Source organism: Microtus oregoni, unplaced genomic scaffold, assembly GCF_018167655.1.
Source record: "Microtus oregoni isolate MIOR12 unplaced genomic scaffold, Mior012 000036F_ref0000092, whole genome shotgun sequence".
Taxonomy (NCBI): domain Eukaryota; kingdom Metazoa; phylum Chordata; class Mammalia; order Rodentia; family Cricetidae; genus Microtus; species Microtus oregoni.
In genome coordinates this window covers 12,137,487-12,158,015 of record NW_024543095.1, presented here as the reverse complement: position 1 = coordinate 12,158,015, position 20,529 = coordinate 12,137,487, and the positions used below count along the sequence as shown (strand labels likewise).

Here is a 20,529-nt window from a genome sequence, read left to right as displayed (position 1 = left end):
ACCTCACCTTAGGGGCTTTTTCTCAACTAGCCAGGTTCTCTCTCTCTCTCTCTCTCTCTCTCTCTCTCTCTCTCTCTCTCTCTCTCTGACACACACACACACACACAAAAAAAAAACCCACACATTTGCATTTTTAAAAGTCTCATCACAAAAGAAATAGCTAGTTGTACCTATTACCCATTTATGCAAAGGAGGAAATGAGGGTACAAAAGGACTCTGTGACGTGCCCATGTTAATCATGGACAGAGCCTTGTTTTCAGTGGCAGGCCCTATTTATGGAGATCTCACTGACAATGACAACTGGGGAGAAGGAGGTAGGAGCATGCAGATGAAAGATGCCCTGAGCAATTGCAATCACTTTGTATTGTGTAAACCAAGGCCAGGATTAGAATCTTTGGTACTCACTCACAATACCACTTTGTCAGCAATAGACTCGTGTGACGTCAAGACCAGAACAGTCCATCCAGGTGGCCCTGGGATCAGGAAAATGGTCCAAGGAAGGTTTTTGTCACCACCGAAGGACAGGAGTTCTTCCTTCTTGGTGACCAGAAAGAAAGATGTTTGAACCTAAATAAAAGAGATTTTTGGTCACCAATAAATAAACCATTAACCTCATAGCAAGAATAAAGTGGAGCCAGCCATTCTCCCAAAGACTAATTCAGCATTTTATAAATCACTCAAGGACTTAAAGAAGACAGATATTTCTCAATTATACCTTCCCCAAAACAAAACTGATGAGATTAGATTGTACCTGAATGAATGTTTGCTGCACAAAGAGATTAGTTTCCCCTGTGGACACAATGGATCTCGTAGTCACGGAAATGAGGAAGCAGAATGAATCTTAGAGCTTGTAAGCAAGTCACCTGCATCTTTAGAGCATTGATTTTTTTTTCGTTAATATGGCCTTATTAGGCTCCCGGGAATGTAAAGGGTGACGTTTGTGCATTTACCGTATGCACGGAAGCAAGTGTCCCAGGAGGGAGCGGGTACCACAGCTTCACTACAGCCACATCTTAGGGGCCCTGGGTGTCCTTCATGCTCCCCTGTCTGAGGGGAGGCTTGGGTACTTACCTACCGTTCATGTAAATTTGATCATTTGCCTGGGATGTAACATCAATGTTTGTTGACAACAACAGGGTCATGTCTGCCCCAACAGCACCTCCAATCTCAACCTCCCTCTCTCTAGAAGGCTAATTTAGACACTCCTGCTAATATTCAAAAAGTGCTAACAGGACCCCCAGGTCAGTCTTAGAACCTGGTGTACCCGCCAAAACAAGACCATCCACAGTAGTAGGCGATGTGTGCATTTGCTCTGTGTAGGTCCTACCTACCAAAGGTTTGTTTCTTAGGTTACTGAAGCCTGCAGGAAATGGGTTTCTATTGCTGGAACCTGGAATTCTTTCTATCCTGCAATTCATAGATTATTTGAGAACATCGAATTTCAAGATTCTTGCTCTGATATAGTAGGGATAGGAGCTAGAGGCAATAACACTCATAACAGAACATGCCAAGATGTTATTGTGTAGGAGAAGTGGGGTAAGGGGACGCCAAAACTCAAGCAGCCAGTGTTGTCCTCCTAAGAGTTTCATTGTGTTAATAATCTGACGTACAGAGACCTGGAGCATCTTAGTGGATCCGTTTTTCATTTTGACAGTGGCTACAGGCTGTCAAAATGTGGCACATGACGTGTTTCTTCATTGGTGTCAACCGTCCTAATAAGAGCTGGAAAAACCTCAGGCTGATGTCCATGGAAGGCCTCTCCCAGGGGCTCATTTGTCTCAAACAAGGTTAAGGCTCACACACTGAGGGTGAGGTTCTTTTGGAGTCCCTTTCTAATATTGTTACAGGTCACCTGACCCTTGACTCCCTAAGAATAAGCACCGGTCCTGTAGAGAAGAATGCCCCACAGCTGCCTGTGGCCTGGAAATAACTGGTGAAATTTATCAGGAGGGCCTACATAGCATCTTCTCCACCCACGATCAGGCCAGTCGTCCAAGCTATAGAAATCTCCAACTCAGATTTGACGAACAATGATATTGGGATCCAGAGCATTCGTTGAAAGAAGGAGGATGCAAACTGGAGAGAACTGTATCCCAGAAGAGGCCCGGAAATTATTGTGCGTGCCAGTGTCCAGTAACCTCAGATTCCAAGACCAGGGTCTCCATGCTAATTTCAGTACCATCAGCTAGTGAAAAAGAGAAAGAGAGAGAGAAAGAGAGAGAGAGAGAGAGAGAGAGAGAGACCATTCAGTTGTAACACCTGAGTCCCTCTCAGACCTTTGGCTTCATAGGGCTCGGGCAGTAAGGAAAATATACATCGTCTTCCTGGAGGTCAGCCTGAGCTGCCTACCAGAACCACCAAATTCCGACTGTGAAGTTGTGAGTCCTCTGGTATAGCTGACTCTCTCAAGTTTGACACTGGTGGACATCTTAAAAAAGTGGTTATTATAGAAGAAGCCACATGAAGGAGCCGGTTGAATCTGGCCAACTTGAAGTTCAGTTTCCCAGAATGCCCACTCGTTTCAGATGACAGAAGCAAATGGCTCCAGTTTCTCCTGTGCTTGAGCAGCTCACACATCTGAAAAGATGCAAACTGACTCTTAAGACCTCTCTCTGACAAGAAAGTGTCTTTCTAAGTTTCCTTAGGAGAAAACTTTAACATCTCCTTTAGCTGCAAGAGTATGTAGTTGTGTTCTCACTGAGCAAGCTAAAGAGAATGGTGGTCAGTGTCCAGATCCAGAGCCAGAGCAAGGGGTGAATCTTTAGGGAGGGGTCACTGAACTTGTGATACATAGAAACCATAAGACCAGAAAATCAGGATTATTCTTAATAAAAAAATAGCTTAAAAGTATATAAAAGGGTAAAGAAAAAGAAAATTAAATCATAGCAAGAACAAGACAGTAAAATGCTACTGAACTTAACTCAAGCTTTATGTACTAGACATACAGATATACACAGGTACACACGATTAAGGAAATAAAGCTTGGCTTGCTGAATCTTGGGTTGCTGTTACTGTTGCTGCTGATGTTGCTGTTGCTTCTGTTGTTTTTATTGTTAAAGCTGTTACTGCTGTTGTTGCTGATGTTCCTGTTATTGTTATTAGTATTGTTGTTGCTATTGCTGCTGTGGCTCTTCTTGCTGTTGCTGCTGCTGTTGTTGCTGCTACTGCTGTTGTTGTTTTTATTGTTGCTATTGTTGTTATTATTGATGTTGTTGATGTTCCTGTTATTGCTGTTGTTGTTACTGTTGTTGCTATTGCTGCTGTGGGTATTGCTGCTGCTGTTGTAGCTGTTCTCCCTCTCTGTAGAAGAGAAAGGGTGAATTAACTGATGAACTGATGGCTATGTTTTCTTTTGCCTTTTCCATTTCAAGATTTCCACTTCAAAGGTCTAAACCTTGCAGGCAATGCGAAATCAAAATAGAATGGAATAGGATCACCTAGTTTGAATCTGTATGTTAAGCTGTAAAAGAAGGAAAGATTCTGGTATGGTGGAGTAGAGAGCTCTCTGTATACCTGTGAAGGACTAGAACAATCAGACACAAACTCAGGCCATCTGTGTCTCCCAGACTGATTTACATATACACGTACGGCCCTTCAAGCGGTTTCCTGGGTTCTAGAATGGGGAGTTAGATGAAGGTCAATATGTTCTGAACTGGAAAGCTGACCTTTGTCCACTAGAAATGGGAATAAGAACCTGACATTTTCCAAAGCAGAGATTCCAAAATGGTCACACTATGATCGCTTCCTTGCTTATTTCCCTGTGTGCATGGTCCACAAAGATATAAAGAACAGCATACACCTGACTCAGTAAATAAAAATGATGTCTGAAAATACTAGAATTCAAATGTTATTGATTGTGTGGGCCAATATTTTCATATTCATAGAAGGCACAGCATTGTATATAGCTAGCACAGGGCAATGAAAGGGTAGAATCAATAGGTGATTGATGCTGAACCTAGTTGTTTCATTAGGGCATCATGTAGGAATATGCTTCCTCAGGCAGTTAGATCAAATCACAACTTAGTTACTTACCCAACTTACCAACTAAACAATTATTGTAAAATACAATTTTTTAAAAAAAAAAAGAAAAAGATTTTATTGAGTCAAATTGCTTCAGTCCACTTATGAGAAATGTCTTGCATTCTCCATCTCAGACACAGATACAGAGACCAAGGGGCTTGGAATATTTTCCCTAAGATCATGTTTATCAAGAGAAGAAAGACAAACCTGGTTGGCCAAGCCAAAGTCAGTTCTTTTTTTTTAATTAATTTATTTATTTATTAAAGATATCTGCCTCCTCCCCGCAAGTTTGAGACTCTTCCTATATAGGACAAGAATAACGATGCCCACCTTAAAGTGTTACTGTAATGTCAATATAAGGTCAGTATGGGAAAAGACTTTGTTTTTGGCTCGGTATCTGTCTCTAGCTAGGCACCTCCTCATATCCCTCTGCCCTACCCTCTCTTTAAAAAAAAATCAGTTTCAGGAAATAGTGGTGACGATGGTTCGCTTGAGCTGTACATAGATCATTGACATCAGACTGCTGAGGCTGGATTGATTTATTGCCTTCCGGTCAGCAAACAACATTTCTGGGCTATAGCACAGGTCTGTGAAGGACCCATGCTTTTACCGAGGACCCAGATTTTTCCTCTCTCAGTTTTCAAAGCAGCACTGTGATGTGGCAGTTAGCAAACTCATTTGACAGACATGGATCTGAGCCTGGGAAATACAAGTGTCTTCCCAAGAAACAGAAATTGGTCTGCAGTATTTCTGACTCAAGTGTAGCTCATCCCAGTGGCTTCTTTTTCTGGTTCCCAGCACACTCCTTGAGGCCCATGTCTATGGAGGGATGTCGAAAAACATGTGTTTACCATAGAAGATAAGGTATCAGCTGGTGGCAAGCCTCGTGCCCAGCTCCCATGCTCCACTGAGCCGATGATACCCTTGTTCTGTGCTCCAGGGAAGTGATCAATGTCTTGTTAATACATCAATAGTTGAAGTTAAGCCGTCTCCACTACCTGCACATTTAATAATTTGGCTATTTTTATGGCTATATTTATGGAAACCAACGTGTATCAGGGAAGCCATTTCTTCTAAGGCTCCAGGAGGGATTAATGGGACACAGATTGTTTATCTTTCCATTAGTGGAATCTATAAAGCTGAAAAGAAGGATTCTGCGATAAGAGGGATTTAACTGAGAGCTTATAAAAGCAACCCCCCCAACTTGTCTATCTCCATGCATGCCCAGAGGAGGGATGTGAAGGGATGTGCAGCCCCAGGCAATCCTGCGCTGACAGGCTACAGAACCAGCATATGGCTGTCCTTTCTGCTGTGAAATAAAAGATGCTCCCAAGTTATCGAGGAGAGGGCTAATGCTCCATTGCTCTTCGTGAGAAAAAGACTCTTAAGGATAGTCCAGCTGGTGATGGACACCCTTAATACTCGCTTGTCCTTCCCCAAGACAGGATAATCGTGCAGCATGCATGGAGGCCAGTGGTCATTTTTAATCATTACGTGACTTGTCAGGTAATCCTTCAAGTATATAAAGTTCAGTGAGATCCCAGGGAAAAAAGAATGAAGACACAGTTCTACTTTAAAACGTTGTAAGATACATGATGATTTTCAAACAGGTTTAAACATGACAATATTTAAGATTCTCTGTAATACTGAAAGGCTAGGGAATATTCTCTCTTTCCCTTTCTCTCTCTCGTTCCCTTTCTCTCTCTCGTTTCCTTTCTCTCTCTCTTTCCCTTTCGCTCTCTCTTTCCCTTTCTCTCTCTTTCTCTCTCTCTCTCTCTCATACACACACACACACACATACATACATACATACACACACACATGTACATACTTTATGCTTTGGTTTTGGTTTTTGAGATAGTGTCTTGTTTACATAGCTCCAGGTAGGCCTCAAAATCACAGAGATCCACCTGCCTCTGCTTCCTGAGATTAAAGGAGTGCACCACTACACCCTGTGCTTTATGCTATTTTGTTTTAAAATTTTTAGGAAACAGCATGTTAACTGCGCAATGAAATAATGATGGGGAAAACACAGCTGTAGGCCGGAGTAGAAGGATATAATAATATGCAACGTGATAATCATTAGCTTGAAGCATCCTCAGGAATCTGGTACAATTTGTCTAATTCTTCCCCTGAACAGCCCTCCAGGGAAAGGTGTTATTATTTCCACTTTCAAAATAAAAATAATATCTACTCCGGATTTACATGTGTCATTTCTTTTGAGAAGTTTCATTCTTTGCTTTCTGGTTCTTCTTTAAACTTTGAGACTTAATCATTCCCAAAATAAATGACTTTGCAGAGGCAGAATGTTCTTTGCTTCTGTGGATGACTGATAGAAACTCAGTGTTAACAAAACATTTTCGTCATATATCCTGAGAAATTATAAGTGCCCTAATATATGGAAGTTAAGAGAACGGTCTGACACAAAAGAAATATAACCAGAAATTGTGGTGCTTTTGCAGAACTTACAGGTGGACATGCTTATAGAAAGTGGGAAGGACAAGTCAGGCACAAAACTAACATGGCTCTTGTCTCCCTCACACCTTAAGATTAACTATAAAAATTGAAGCTTTCACAGTTTTATCTGGAGCAAAATCAGGGTAAAGAGAAGTGGATAAAGAATAGGCAAAAGGATAAAGAAGTAAAGAAGCAGGGAAATTTCCTAAATGCATGGGCAGTGTTTGTTTGTAAGTGACGTGCAGCATTTGTGCATAGTTGTGGCTACAGTGTGATGTCTGATATATGTACCCCAACTTCAAGAGGTGACAATAGGAGGATTCCAATGAGCTGCTGTTGGTTGACCAAAGCTGCCATAATGAACTGCCACAAATTGATGCTTAAACAGAAGAAATTGATTCTCTGTGCATCAAGGTGTGAGTCGGTTTGGTTCTCCCAATCAGTCCCTTGGCTTGCACATGTACATGTACTTGCAATAAGGTCTCACTGTGTAGCTCAGGTGTCCTCAAATTCTGACTCCTGCCTCTGCCTCTCAAAGGGTGAGCATCCGGACTGTGCCCCCATACCCAGACTCAATGTCTTTCTGACACATTGTCTCACATTGCTGATCAAAGGCATTATCTCTCAATAAGATTGCATTCTAGGGATGGGGGGTTAGGGCTTTGAAGCATTGATTGGGAGGGAGGAGGTGAGTGTAACCCATTTCAGATGCTTTTATTTAAAAAGCAGTTTGTGTTTTCAGAAGAGGCTACTAAAAACATGTTCTCACTCCTACAGTATGAACCTGGGAGATCAACAATGCTTTCTCACTCCTAGAATTTTCTGTCAATCCACTAGACTCAAGTTCTTCTCCTGTGCATTCCCCAAAGGTGATTCTGTACATTTATGGGTGCATTCTCCTAACAGTTTGTTTATTGGCTACCTCCCAAAGCCTCAAAGACAAGGTAATAACTGTAGCCATGTGCTCATGGGAGAGCGGTTCATCACTTTCTTGCTAATCCTGTATGGTCAGGAGAAACCCAAGCTATCTGGCTTTCCAAGTTTTGTGATACCCACTCTCTGCTCCAAGCTGGAATGTGTTTAAGGGGGATTCCCACACTTTTTTGTCCTAGATGGCTTTACCCTGTACTATGTCACAAAGAGTACAGGCGTTTGCTTGGTGTTGGCATTCTTGTACCATACAATCGGCTAGAGAGCCGCCAGCCCCACCTGCTGTCAACCACATTAATTAGAACAAAGTAAAGTTAATTCCGGGTGATGCTGGAGAAAGTAAACAAAATAGTCAAGAGAAGCTTCTTTTAAAAAAAATTGTCCCCAAATCCATGAACATTAATTTTTTATCACTCTGAGAAAAGTGACACTGACTATCATAATTTGAAAACACATGAATAGGGGTTATTTTTACTTAATATGTATTATATTTACACTAATCTTATGCCACCTATATGAACTATTTCTTATGGTGTTGTTATTAACTTCCTGGCCCTTTTAACTAGCAAGCCTCCTGCACTTATATGTGCGTTCAAATATGATTTAACTGGTGTACTTGTAATTTACACACATATATTATATAATTTCATAGTGATGTAAAATCAGTAGAAATTCATGTACTCATCCCTTCAGTTGGCAGCTGCTTAGTCATCTAAGTGATGGAGATTGTACCAAATGCCAGGGATACGAAATAGTTATCTAAGTGATGGAAATGATAACCAAATACTAGAGAGACAAAATGTATAAAGGGCTCACGTCAAATGGAGAAGAGAGGACACAGAACAGGCCTAATTTTAGATAAGGCAGCAACTTTCAAAGTAGTCAATTCACAAGGAGGGTTTATTCAAACCCACATTTTTTTGTCACATTCAATGAGTTGAGAATTTGCATTTCTAGTACATTCCAAAGTGCCATTGCTCAGTGAACTCACCAAGAACTGTTCATCCAAAGTTCTGAGTATGTAGAACCATGGCAGCCAGAAGAGGGGTGAGAGGCATTTTAACTGATGGGTGGAGGGGAACAATGGAGGGGTAAGAATATGAGGCACACTCTTAGCTCTGAAGCCAGAGAATGTGACGATGGTTTCAAAATGCCAATAATACTAATAGGCTAAGACAGGGTTGGAAATAATTAAAGGAGGTGAATCTAGAGTGGAAGAAAGGTCCCAGAGCTGTACTTGGGAGCCTTGACTGAATGCCACACCATAGAAGTCACGCGACTATCAATCTTCAATTAGACTTTAAGCTCAAAGCGAAGAACCCTCGTAGAACTTTGTCCAAACTTCCAGAAAGCCTTCTCTTTCAGCTTTCCATGTTGGCAAGAAATCTTTTTCATTGTCCCAAAGGCAAATCCTACTGGGAGGTAATGTGAACGGCATGGAGGTTGTATTGATTGTGTGAGCTTTTACCCTTGACAACCTAGCCACAGGGAAATGGTTTCGGAATACCACTACCAATAATTGCTTCATGATGGCTGACTTTTAGAAAGCCCTAAGCTTCAGTGACCTCTGATGGCCTCCTGTCGCTCAGAGGAGCGTGACAACCGTCTAGAAGGAGATGAAGAAAATGGAAGAAATTCCTAGAAGCTGGGTCTTAATGAAATATATTTTGCTTTATTTTCTTTTCTAGGGGAAGATGACGATGACGATGAATGTGGGGAAGAGAAGCTGCCCTCCTGTTTTGATTACGTGATGCACTTTCTCACAGTATTCTGGAAGGTTCTGTTTGCCTTCGTGCCCCCTACAGAATACTGGAATGGCTGGGCCTGCTTCATCGTCTCCATCCTCATGATTGGCCTCCTGACAGCCTTCATCGGAGATCTGGCTTCCCACTTTGGCTGCACCATTGGACTGAAAGACTCCGTGACTGCAGTTGTGTTTGTCGCTCTCGGAACCTCAGTGCCAGGTAAAGGATGATTTGTGGAACTCCCCAAAACTAAAACACATACACACACACACACACACACACACACACACACACCTTTGAGTTCATTTCACGTTGGCCAGCTATTCGTGGGCATGGGGCATGACCTGGCGTGTGGATGATATACCCAGTGACACTCCTCTGGAAAAAAAACCTGGTTTTTCATTTCCCAGCAGGTATCAGTTCCAAATAAGTTCCTGGATAGGGTTGGAGCTGTGTGTCACCTTCCCCTTCCTCAGTGCTGGAATTTTGTCTGGTTGGAACCTGTGCAGGTCTTGTGTGTGCTGGCACAGTCTCCATGAGTTCACCTGTGTATCAGTCCTGTTCTGTCTGGGAGACCCTTTTCTTTGGCATCACCTACCACCTCTGGCTCTTATAATCTTTCTACCTTCTCTTCCACATAGATACCTGCACCTTGAAAAGAAGGATTTGATGAATTTAGTGCTGAGTGTTCAAAAGTCTCTCACTCACTCACTCGCTCACTTCGCATTGTCCAGTCTTAAATCACTTTTTTAATCTCCATCTATGACAGGAAGGTTCTCTGAGAGGGCTGGAGCAATGCTCAGCTCTTTGGGTATAGGAATAAGACAATGTTGTGCTGTTGCTGTTGTTTTTAGTTTCCTGATTGTGGAAACTCCAGCCCTCTCTTCTCATATGCCAGGTTTTTCCCCTTCCTTCTCAAATTCCCCATCCTGTTGGCATAAGGCATGGGGCTTGAGACTGCCCTTTGATCATGGGCTCAGTCACATGACAGACTAACTCAGTTCTGAGACCAGCCACCAGTCAAAAGCAAGAAGGGACCATAGCACTGCTGGCTTACCTGTGGCTTTGATAAACTTCAACCACACTTCATACCAAAAGGAAAAAGAAAAATGGACCACAGCAATTGACTCATTATTAAAAGAATACAACAAAACCATTAGTTGTTGTAATGGTTTTTCTGCTCTGCCAGAAATTCTTCCCATTGGGATGCAGCCTTCTTTGCTATAGTATGATTAAATTGCCTATGATTTATTACAATATTAGCTGTACATCATATTTCCTAAATAAGATATTCATATGAATTTTCAGAATATATGTGTGTATGTCTATACATACACACACATACATGCACACACACACGCACACACACATATGTGTGTGTGTATATATATGTATATTTGTATGTGTGCATGTATATTTGTGTGTGTGCATGTGTGTGTATATGGAATCCCCTTATCCCCAAAAGCTATGTAATTAATGATACTTAATGACTATACCATTTGACTGTATTCATCACATTGATTCTTTCATCTGTTTTATTGTATCCCAGACACCAAAAAGGGGGGAAATGATGCTATTGTTTCTGGAACACAACACTTGATTGCTAGAAGCGGAAAAAATTAAGACAAAAGTAAAATGAATGTTCTCCATGTCAACCTGCTCTTAGTCAGCACTGACCATAGACCCAGCTGATGTCTTGACACTTCTAAAGCTGGAGGGTTACTGCCTATTGTCTGATGAATTGTTGTCTCATTCTACCAAAGACTCTGATACTTAGACTCTGTGATGGCCATATCACAACTGAAAACTTCCCCATGCTATCTTCTATCCCTGGGGCAGGATTGAATGCCCATATGCCTCCTTGAAAGTATTGTTTACCGTATTGTGTTGTAATAAGGGCGGAGGGCTACATTCCTGGCACCCGAGCTCCCAGCCTCCCACACGGCTAGCTTTATACCCGAAAAAATTACACGGAAACTGTATTCTTTTAAACGCTGCCTGGCCCATTAGTTCCAGCCTCTTATTGGCTAGCTCTTACATATTGATCTAACCCATTTCTAATAATCTGTGTAGCCCACGAGGTGGCTTACCAGGGAAGATCTTAACTTGCGTCTGTCTGGAGTGGGAGAATCATGGCGACTCCTCGACTCAGCTTCTTTCTCCCAGCATTTTGTTCTGTCTACTCCGCCTACCTAATTTTCTGTCCTATCAGAGACCAAGCAGTTTCTTTATTACTTAACCAAAAAAACAACAGATAGAAAGATGACCCTCCTTCATCAGTATTGTTCCAAATACATGGGGGAAAGTTTGTGGCGTTGAGGATGAATGGACTTTTCTCTCATCACACTAGCAAGTGCCAAGAGCTCATTACTGTGCTGGCGGGGCAGGGGAGGAGGTGAGCTATTCATAAGAGTTCTCATGCTTCCTAGTGCTTGAAAGCTACACCTGGCAGCAGAGAAAGGCCTCTTTTCAGGTTTTTCTCTTTTTATTAATTTTATTGAGCTCTACAGTATTATCTGCTCCCCTCCCTTTATCTCCCCTCCCCGTCAATCCTCTCCCAAGGTCCCCATGTTCCCAATTTACTCAGGATATCTTGTCTTTTTCTACTTCCTATGGAAATTAGATCCATGTATATCTCTCTTAGGGTCCTCGTTATTGTCTAGATTCTCTGGGATTGTGATTTCTTTGCTTTATGTCTAAAAAGCATTTATGAGTGAGTACATATGATATTTGTCTTTATGGGTCTGGGTTACCTCACTCAATATTATGTTTTCTAGATCCATCCATTTGCCTGCAAATTTCAAGATGTCATTATTTTTTTCTGCTGTGTAGTACTCCACTATGAAAATGTACCACATTTTCCCTATCCATTCTTTGGTTGAGGAGCATTTAGGTTGTTTCCAATTTCTGACTATGACAAATGATGCTGCTATGAACATAGTTGAGCACATGTCCTTGTGGTATGATTGAGCATCCTTTGAGTATATACCCAAAAGTGATATTGCTGGATTTTGAGGAAGGTTGTTTCCTAATTTTCTGAGAAATCACCATATTGATATCCAAAGGGGCTGTAACAGCTTGCACTCACACCAGAAATGAAGGAGTATTACCTTTAACCCACATCCTCTCCAACATAAGATGTCATCAGTATTTTCGATCTTAGCCATTCTTACAGGTGTAGGATGGAATCTCAGAGTTGTTTTGATTTGCATTCCTTTGATGGCTAAGGATGTTGAGCATTTCCTCATGTGTTTTTCAGCCATTTTAGATTCCTCTATTGAGAGTTCTCTGTTTAGATCTGTACTCCATTTTTTATTGAATTCTTTGTTCTTTTGATGACCATTTTTTTTTTTAGTTCTTTGTATATTTTGGAGGTCAGAGCTCTGTCTGATGTGGGGTTAGTGAAGATCTTTTCTCACTCTGTAGACTGCCGTTTTGTCTTGTTGACCGTGTCCTTTGCTTTACAGAGGCTTTTCAGTTTTAGGAGGTCCCATTTATTAATTGTTTCTCTCAGTGTCTGTGCTGCTGGGGTTCTATTTAGGAAGTGGTTCCCTGTGCCAATGCATTCAAGTGTACTTCTCACTTTCTCTTCTATGAAGTTCAGTGTGGTTGGCTTTATGTTGAGGTCTTTGATTCTTTTGGACTTGAGTTTTGTGCATGGCAATAGATATGAATCTATTTGCAATCTTCTACATGTTGACATCCAGTTATGCCAACACCCTTTGTTAAATATGCTTTCTTTTTTCCATTTTATATTTTTTGCTTCTTTGTCAAAAATCAGTGTTCATAAATATGTGGATTAATATCTGAGTCTTCAAATCAGTTCCATGGTCTTCCTGTCTGTTTTTATGACAATACCAGGCTGTTTTCAGTACTGCAGCTCTAAGGGGAATTTGAAGTCAGGGATTGTGATGCCTCCAGAAGTTCCATTATTGTGTAGGACTGTTTTGGCTATCCTGAGCCTTTTGCTTTTCCATATGAAGTTGAGTACCATTCTTTCAAGGTCTGTGAAGAATTTTGCTGGAATTTTGATGACATTGCATTGAATCTGTAGATTGCTTTTGGTAAGATTGCCATTTTTACTATATAATTCTGCCTACCCAAGAGCATGGGAGATCTTTCTGCTTTATGGTGTCTTCTTCAATTTCTTTCTTCAAAGATTTAAAGTTCTTGTCATACAGGTATTCCACTGTTTGGTTTGAGTTACTCCAAGATATTTTATGCTATTTGGGGGCTTTTGTAAAGGGCGATGTTTCTCTGATTTTTTTCTCAGCCCATTTATCATCTGTTTAAAGGAAGGCTACTGATTTTTTGAGTTAATCTTGTATCCTGCTACATTACTGAAAGTGTTTATGATACTGAAAGTGTTTGTAAGTTGTAGAAGTTCTGAGCAAGGCCCCTTTTCTAAGTCACTGTCCTAGATGAAGGAAGAAGCTTCCAGACAGACTCTTCTAATCTTGAACAGATGGAGTGAGCCACAGCTTGGTCCTCAGCCTTGTCCCTTCTCTTCTCACAATTCCCTGGGGACAGTTTCATGACATACACAGCATCTATATACCAGTCTATATACCAGTCCTTGCCTGATAGCTATAGAGCAGCAGCCCCTGCATTCCCATGCTGGGGTACATAGGATTTACCTTCCCTGCTTCCATGTCCGATGGGTGATGTGTGATTTGCAACTCCATTGCCATGTCTCAACAGAAGTGGCAATTTCAGCAGCCCAGTGACTTTAGTCCTTCAGCCAAACCTGTTCTCTCCAGACTTGACCAGAAAAACAATATCATCATTTACCCAGGAGGCCTTGATTCCTATTTTTCCTTCATCTTCAGCTCCAGCATGCCTTCCATATAACGTGTAATTAACAGATTCACATAACTGCCCCCCTTCCATCTTACAACTGTTCTTTATGTGGACCCTACAAGTGTCTCCTGTTTCTCTGCTTCCACTGGAGATCTTCTGAAGAAGCAATCAGACAAAAGTTCTGCTTATGGTCTCCAGGTGGCTCCTTTTCTCACTCACTATCACCCTCAGAGGCTTCAGTCTCCCTTGCAGACTGACATCATCTGGCCATCCCATGACACTCCCCTCTGTTCTCTTTGCCCACTGTTCTTTGGGCTTACCACCCTGCTTCTGTTCTCCACAGCTGAATCAATTGCTTTCTCAGGGTTTTCCTGACGGCATAAAACAATCTCCCTCTTCATGTGCACAAAACTGTCTGCTCATCTACAGTTGTGTGTGACCTTAAGTGGCACCTTCCAAGTGTCAAGCAGATCACACAATGTTTTGTATTCTCATAGTTTCTTTTCTGTACAGTTTTACTACTTCATAAAGCTCAAAGTCATTTTTCTTACATTAAGTTATTTATTCTATCTCCTCTCTGTCTCTCTCTCTGAGTACGCATGTGTGTGTGTGCGTGTGTGCGTGCACAACTTGTGGGAGTCTGTTTTCTCCTTTCATGATGTGAGTCCCAGGGATGGATCTTAGGTCATCAATCTTGGTGGTTTCATTCACACATTTACCTACTAATGCATCGCACTGGCCTCTTGGTTTTGTTTTTGAATATTATTATTATCTAACTCTACCAACTGTAACCTTCACACAATCAAAAAAAAAAACACCCAGTTACTTCTACCATACCCTGATGATGTGTGTTTCAGTATCACACCACACACACACACACACACACACACACACACGAATGGGCAAACCAGTCTTTTACCCATTAGCGTTAATGGTCTCAATCTGACTCTTCCTAAAGCACTCTAGAGACTGCTAAGCATTTCTGATTATTGGGGAAGACAAATAAAGGTTATTTTCAAAGCCTGACTGGTTCCTGAGGAATAAGGCAGATCTGAGAAGGCCATTGCTGTACATGGAGTAAAGGGAAGCCAAAGGCACAGAGGACCTCAAAGGAGAAACATTTTTTTCTCATCAAACTTTTGTGTATCTTGGGAACTGTGTTGAACAAGACAAACCTTTGCCTCTGCTTCTTCTATTCTCTTCTATGATTCTTGTTCCTAAGACCCTGAACTCAGGCCAGTACTTTTAAGTTTTTAGGTATACTATGTTATCTCCCCTAGTCCAAAACTATCACACCCCACTGTTTCTGTGGGAAAGAAAGCTCAAGATTCAAGGAGCAAACATGAGAATAAGCACTCGGAAATCAGCCTGTTGAAAATGAAAGGCCTCCTCTGGTTGGGCCTTTATTTTCACTCACAGTAATTTTCTGGGATAAATCCTGTCTGTGGGGCCAAGACCCTCTGCTTTGTACTCTGGATTCTAGATATAGGCTTTCCTTTACCTCTTCTTTACATTGGATTCAGATAGAAGAAATCATTCTTCTGATGTTACACAGAAACCTCTTAGGGATTGAGTAGTTACAAGAATTTTTGCTCCCTATCCCCAAAGTCTAGCCTTGGTCTTTCTGCATTGTATCAACTGGTCTGTACCTGATGGCTTGCCGGCTGCCTCCTTGAGCTTGCTTTGCCAGCTGTTCACTTCAGACCAGAAAATTTTAAAGCCTGAGTATTCTAGGCTGCCTCTCGGCCTCTGGAACTGTAAGGTTTTCTGTATCCTTTGGTGTTCTTACTATTCTTTATCCTTTGAAATAAGTCATGTAGGAATTATCTCCCGTTGGAGGTGTTAAGACATGAAACACAAGTCTAGATGTTTTTTGAACTTTTTTTCAGTTTGTATGTAGAAAAATTTCCAAACGAAAGCTCTTATTTTGGAAGAAGCTTATATTATTTTTGAATTATAGCACCCTCGGACTTTTTCTACTGACTGTCCACCCCGCACTCTTTCTGCAGTGCTGAGGTACACTAGGGCTGCAGTTCAGGTCTCTGTCCTGTTATTCCCAGTGTGGTTCGAGGAGACTTCTTGGCTCTCTGTGCCTGAGTTCTCATGCCTGAAAAGTGGGCAGTAATACCACATGGCAGTTCAAATAAAATTGATTAGAGGATTGGATAATACATTCTGAACCCTAACATATAAAACAGGAATTAATCATCTCAGAATTAATGCCAAGATCAAATCTGAACAATATCAAAAGCATTGGAGGTCATCAGAAAATGATAATAATTGGAAAAAGTTATGAGCAGGAGAGGAAATTTTGCAGCTGACCACAAAGCTCCAAGCATGTGTTAGATGTGTGCACAATACTCCCATTGCCTGTTATTTACATTTTTTAGTGATATCATGTCACTCCCTTGCAAGTCGGTTTGTGTATTTTGTGTATTTGTCCCTTAGCTCCTGCTCCTTAAAAGTGAGCTTGTTCATTGTTTTCCTCCGTGCTAAGAAACATACTGCCTTTGTGAGGTTTTTACAACAAAAATTACTCATTAATTGTTTATATCTCAGTTTTTAATTTCCTAGTTTTGAATAACTCTCAGAACTAACACATCCTATATTATATTTAAGTAGTAAGTATCTTATCATTTTCCACATCATGTTGCTTTGTTTCTCAGTGGGCCTTAAAATAGCTTACATGTGGCAGAAGTCATGCTACTATCTCCAGGAGCTGCAAATCTCAATGTCACCCTGGAAATGTATTAGGTACCATATCTACAGATGCAGACAAGGGTGGTTCTTTCTAAAGTCAGCTCCACAAGAGAGTGGACACCAAGGCTTTCACTATTCACCAGACTAAGAGAATAAGTCATTTGTCTACACTTAAGTTCAGATGGATGGAATTTCTGGATTTATAATACAGCTCTTGGCCATTTATTCTGCCATGCCATTTTGAACATATATTTAAAGTATTATATACACTCTTTCCCATATGCCTTACAATTTTCCTGGAGTTATTCATTTCTCTTTACCTCAATTTTGACATTTTCTACTTTTCAAACATGGCATCCTGGGGTTATATGCAAACCCTTGATCACTGGGCTGTTATTCCATTTGGAATACAAATCAGATAGTAGGCTTTAGGCTTCAGACAATTTCAGAAATTAGTAAAGACTTGCCTTTATAATCCTATACTCATTATTTTAAAAGTCAACATTTTAAAGCTTGGTTCACTGGCAACTTTTAGCATTATTCATCTCTGAAACAGCTAGGGATAAAGAAAATGCTGAGACCCTCCTCATCAGCACAGCCGTGTATGGCTAATGCATGTGAGCAAGGAGATTTGTCATTGCAAAGTCAAGCTGCCCATTGTACACAGCTGTGTAGGTGTGGGTGGGCAGAGCCCAGAGAGGCTCGGGATGCTCTCCCAACAGACAAGAAATCATTCTAAATCAGCAGCCATCTGAGCACCATAGAGATGAGCAGGGAATCATATTGGTTCAGTTTCCTCTTGCAATGCATGCAAAAAGACTTAATGTTTTTGGTACTGAGCTCACAGACAGGTTGATGGTTCACAGACTTAGGTGTCTGAAAGATTGCTCACCCTTCTCCCAGTCTAAAGATCAAGATGTAAAGAGAAGAAATAAAAGAGCATGAGCTGTCGAGGATGGATCAGAGTGCAAACCCATCCCTCCCTCTTCCACTCTTGTGCATGAAGCACCATGGAGGCATGTTGTCTAATGTCTGTACGCCTTGCTTTCTTGGCCTGACTCCGACAAAAATTAATAATGATAACCTCTCTAGAATGAGGACATGGTTCAGCAATCAAAGTGCGTGTCTGGGAAAGATGAAGGTGAGGCTTAGGATAGCTGCAATTCCCGCATTCAGAATGTGGAGACAAGAGACTCCTGGAGAAGGCAGGCCAGCTAGACTAGACTAATCAGCAATCTCGGGGTTCAGTGAGAGACCCTGACTCAATGACTAAGACAGAGAGCTACTGAGGAAGACTTCTGATGTCAGCCTTAGGCCTCCATATGCATGTGTGTGTACACATGTGGATCCACATATGTGCCAACACACACACATATGAAGATATCTACCAGGGGAACAGCTGAAAATATCTCTCACAGAAATGTGGTGAGATTCACCTGCCTTTAAAGTACCTGACACCAGGCAAAGCAGACCCAAAGAGAAATGTTCTATTTCTTTTATTCTCATTTAATCTGCTGGTTAAAAAGTTTAGTCCTCCTGGGGTATTTTGCCCTAAACCTGCCAAAGCATGGGTAACTATACAAATCACAGGTCTCTGCTGATATAGTATGTTGGGGTTTTGGTGAGTGGACAGCCCTTCTGCCTTTATTCCTGTAATTGTGAGCCTTGGGACACTGATCCCTCAAGTTAGACACCCACTGTATTCAAGGAAAGCCACTCTGCAGTGTGTGTGAATATCTAGTAAGATGATAAACATTTCCTATCATCCCAAATGTTCTGGCCACAGCCTATATTCCCCAGTGCCTATGGTGTCGGATCCTCCAAAAGGCTGCCTCCGGGCAGGAATGTTTAGTCTCCTGATACTCTAACTTTAGACAGCCAGTTTCTTTACTACCAAGAAAGGTCAGAACTGCTAAAATGGGACAGTCAGACCTACAGTCAGGCTGGAGGCAAGGCCACCCAGAGACAGTGCCAGAGAAGCTGCCCCGGGCAGCATTAGTCACCCTCGGTGGCTTTTCTAGAGCCCCTATCTTAACCTGCTGCAGGCAGGAGCCATCTGGAGGCTAAGTGCCAGCACAGTCACCCACAGTTAGGTGATGTAACTGGAGCTGAAGGAAACTTACAAGAACAAAGGAAGGTTGGATATTAGATTTCATAAGAATTGTTCTGTTACCAACACCACAGCTGCCTTCTGCTCTGGAGTAAAACATGCCACAAGAGAGACAGTGCAAAGAACTCAAGACACTTGTAAAAACCTGGGAGACTCATTTTAAAATGCTTGCAGCTTTTATTCTTTCTTCTCAGGCAAAGAGTCTGTATTACATGTTTTTTCAAGAGAACTTTCAAGTTTTCTGTTAGCAGTTCCTGAACTTATTTTTCCCAATTCTGCAAAAAAAAAAAAAAAAAAAAAAAAAAAAAAAAAACTGCAAAACTATCGAACACAAGGCTGGGTCGTGACCAGGAAGACAGCAATGTTGTCAGCTGTCAGGAGGCAGTCCAGGGAGCGGAGATACTCCACATATGTCGTGCCCAACCTGAAGCCTGGCAGAGGCTTTGGATTAGAGCCCCAATCGCACACCAGCCAATTTCACTGGGTCTCATTAGAATCACAGGGTAAGAGTGAAGAGCTAAAAATATTCAAGTCTATCTTATCTGAGACTTAACACACTCTTTGCCAGTCAAAGCCAGGACACCGGCAGAAATGGGATGGTACGTGTGTGTGCACACAGATCCATGGATACCTGTCTTGTTGTGCTTGAGATACCGCTGTTATGCTTATGGGTTGCGAGCGATGTAAATCTCCACCTCTTTTTATCTTGGGTACGTGTCCCAAGAAGCAAGCATCCTGTAGATTAAAGACATCAGTCCCTTTGGCGCCACAAAGTTCAACAAGCTTGCAGGCCAGTGACAAAGGACGAAGAAGGGCGCTCTGGTTGATTTTCCTTTCTTCGTTTTGATATATTTGAAGATGAGATAATGAAAAATCTCAAAGATCACTTCTCTGTGCTTTTCAACTCAGGCCCATCTTACAATTTGCACACTTCTCTGAGGCACTACTTACAAGCCATACAATTCACACATTTGAAGAATGGTCGCTGTTTAGTGCAGTCACTGGGTTATGTTGTCGTCACGCTGATCCTCTTTTAGGGTGTTGAATAACCCCCATGAGATCCCTCACGGTTTTCAGATAATAGTAATTTCATTCTTCAGCCTTAAGCAATCCCTCACTGACTCTATAGTTCCCGTCTTTTGTGAGTTACCAATGAAAAAATTTCAATATAAAAATGTGGGTTCTCCATTTTATTGCAATCATATTTCCTTTTATAATACAGAAGGGCAGAAGTTATCATAAACTTTTAAAGCTGTTTTAAAATTCCTTTCACCAGACATCTTGCAACTCTGAGTGGGGTTTGTCCATTTCTATTGCTCTGTGCCTTTGCAGATTTGAACTCCTTAAAAACAACCCCAAATACTTCCAAACACCTTCTCCCCCCAAATACTATTAATTCATAGATTATTGTTTACTAGGAGAAAAACTTACACAGTGATACTTAGAATCAACACTGGGAATCTTAGATAATTCCCCCTTGTTTAACTTTATAAAATTGTAAATGTCTTTGGCTATTTCAATTGTTGATCATAACACAGTTTCAAGGAGTCCAGTGTCATTGATTCAGCTTTTCACTCTCCTCATGGCTCCAAGGTGCCATTCTTTTTGTCTTCTGATCAATACAAATCCATCCCAACCATTAGGGAGAGAATATAGAAACCAGGACGTATTCGTCAGGAAGCACTGGCATTCTGCCCTGCACAAAGAATTCTCTGCTACTGCCAAACTCACAAGAAGAAACATTAGGCTATAGGAAGATGTGACTTT

General features: G+C 41.4%; 1 protein-coding gene across 12 annotated transcripts in view; it reads left to right on the top strand.

Moving 5' to 3' along the window:
* Positions 1-20,529, top strand: part of Slc8a1 (solute carrier family 8 member A1) — a 459,309-nt gene that overhangs the window by 318,601 nt on the left and 120,179 nt on the right. For all 12 annotated transcript variants that reach the window (XM_041631004.1, XM_041631003.1, XM_041631001.1 and 9 more), the window contains one exon: positions 9,096-9,371. In XM_041631004.1, coding sequence (XP_041486938.1) covers positions 9,096-9,371 — 276 coding nt within the window. The remainder of the gene's footprint in view (positions 1-9,095; positions 9,372-20,529) is intronic.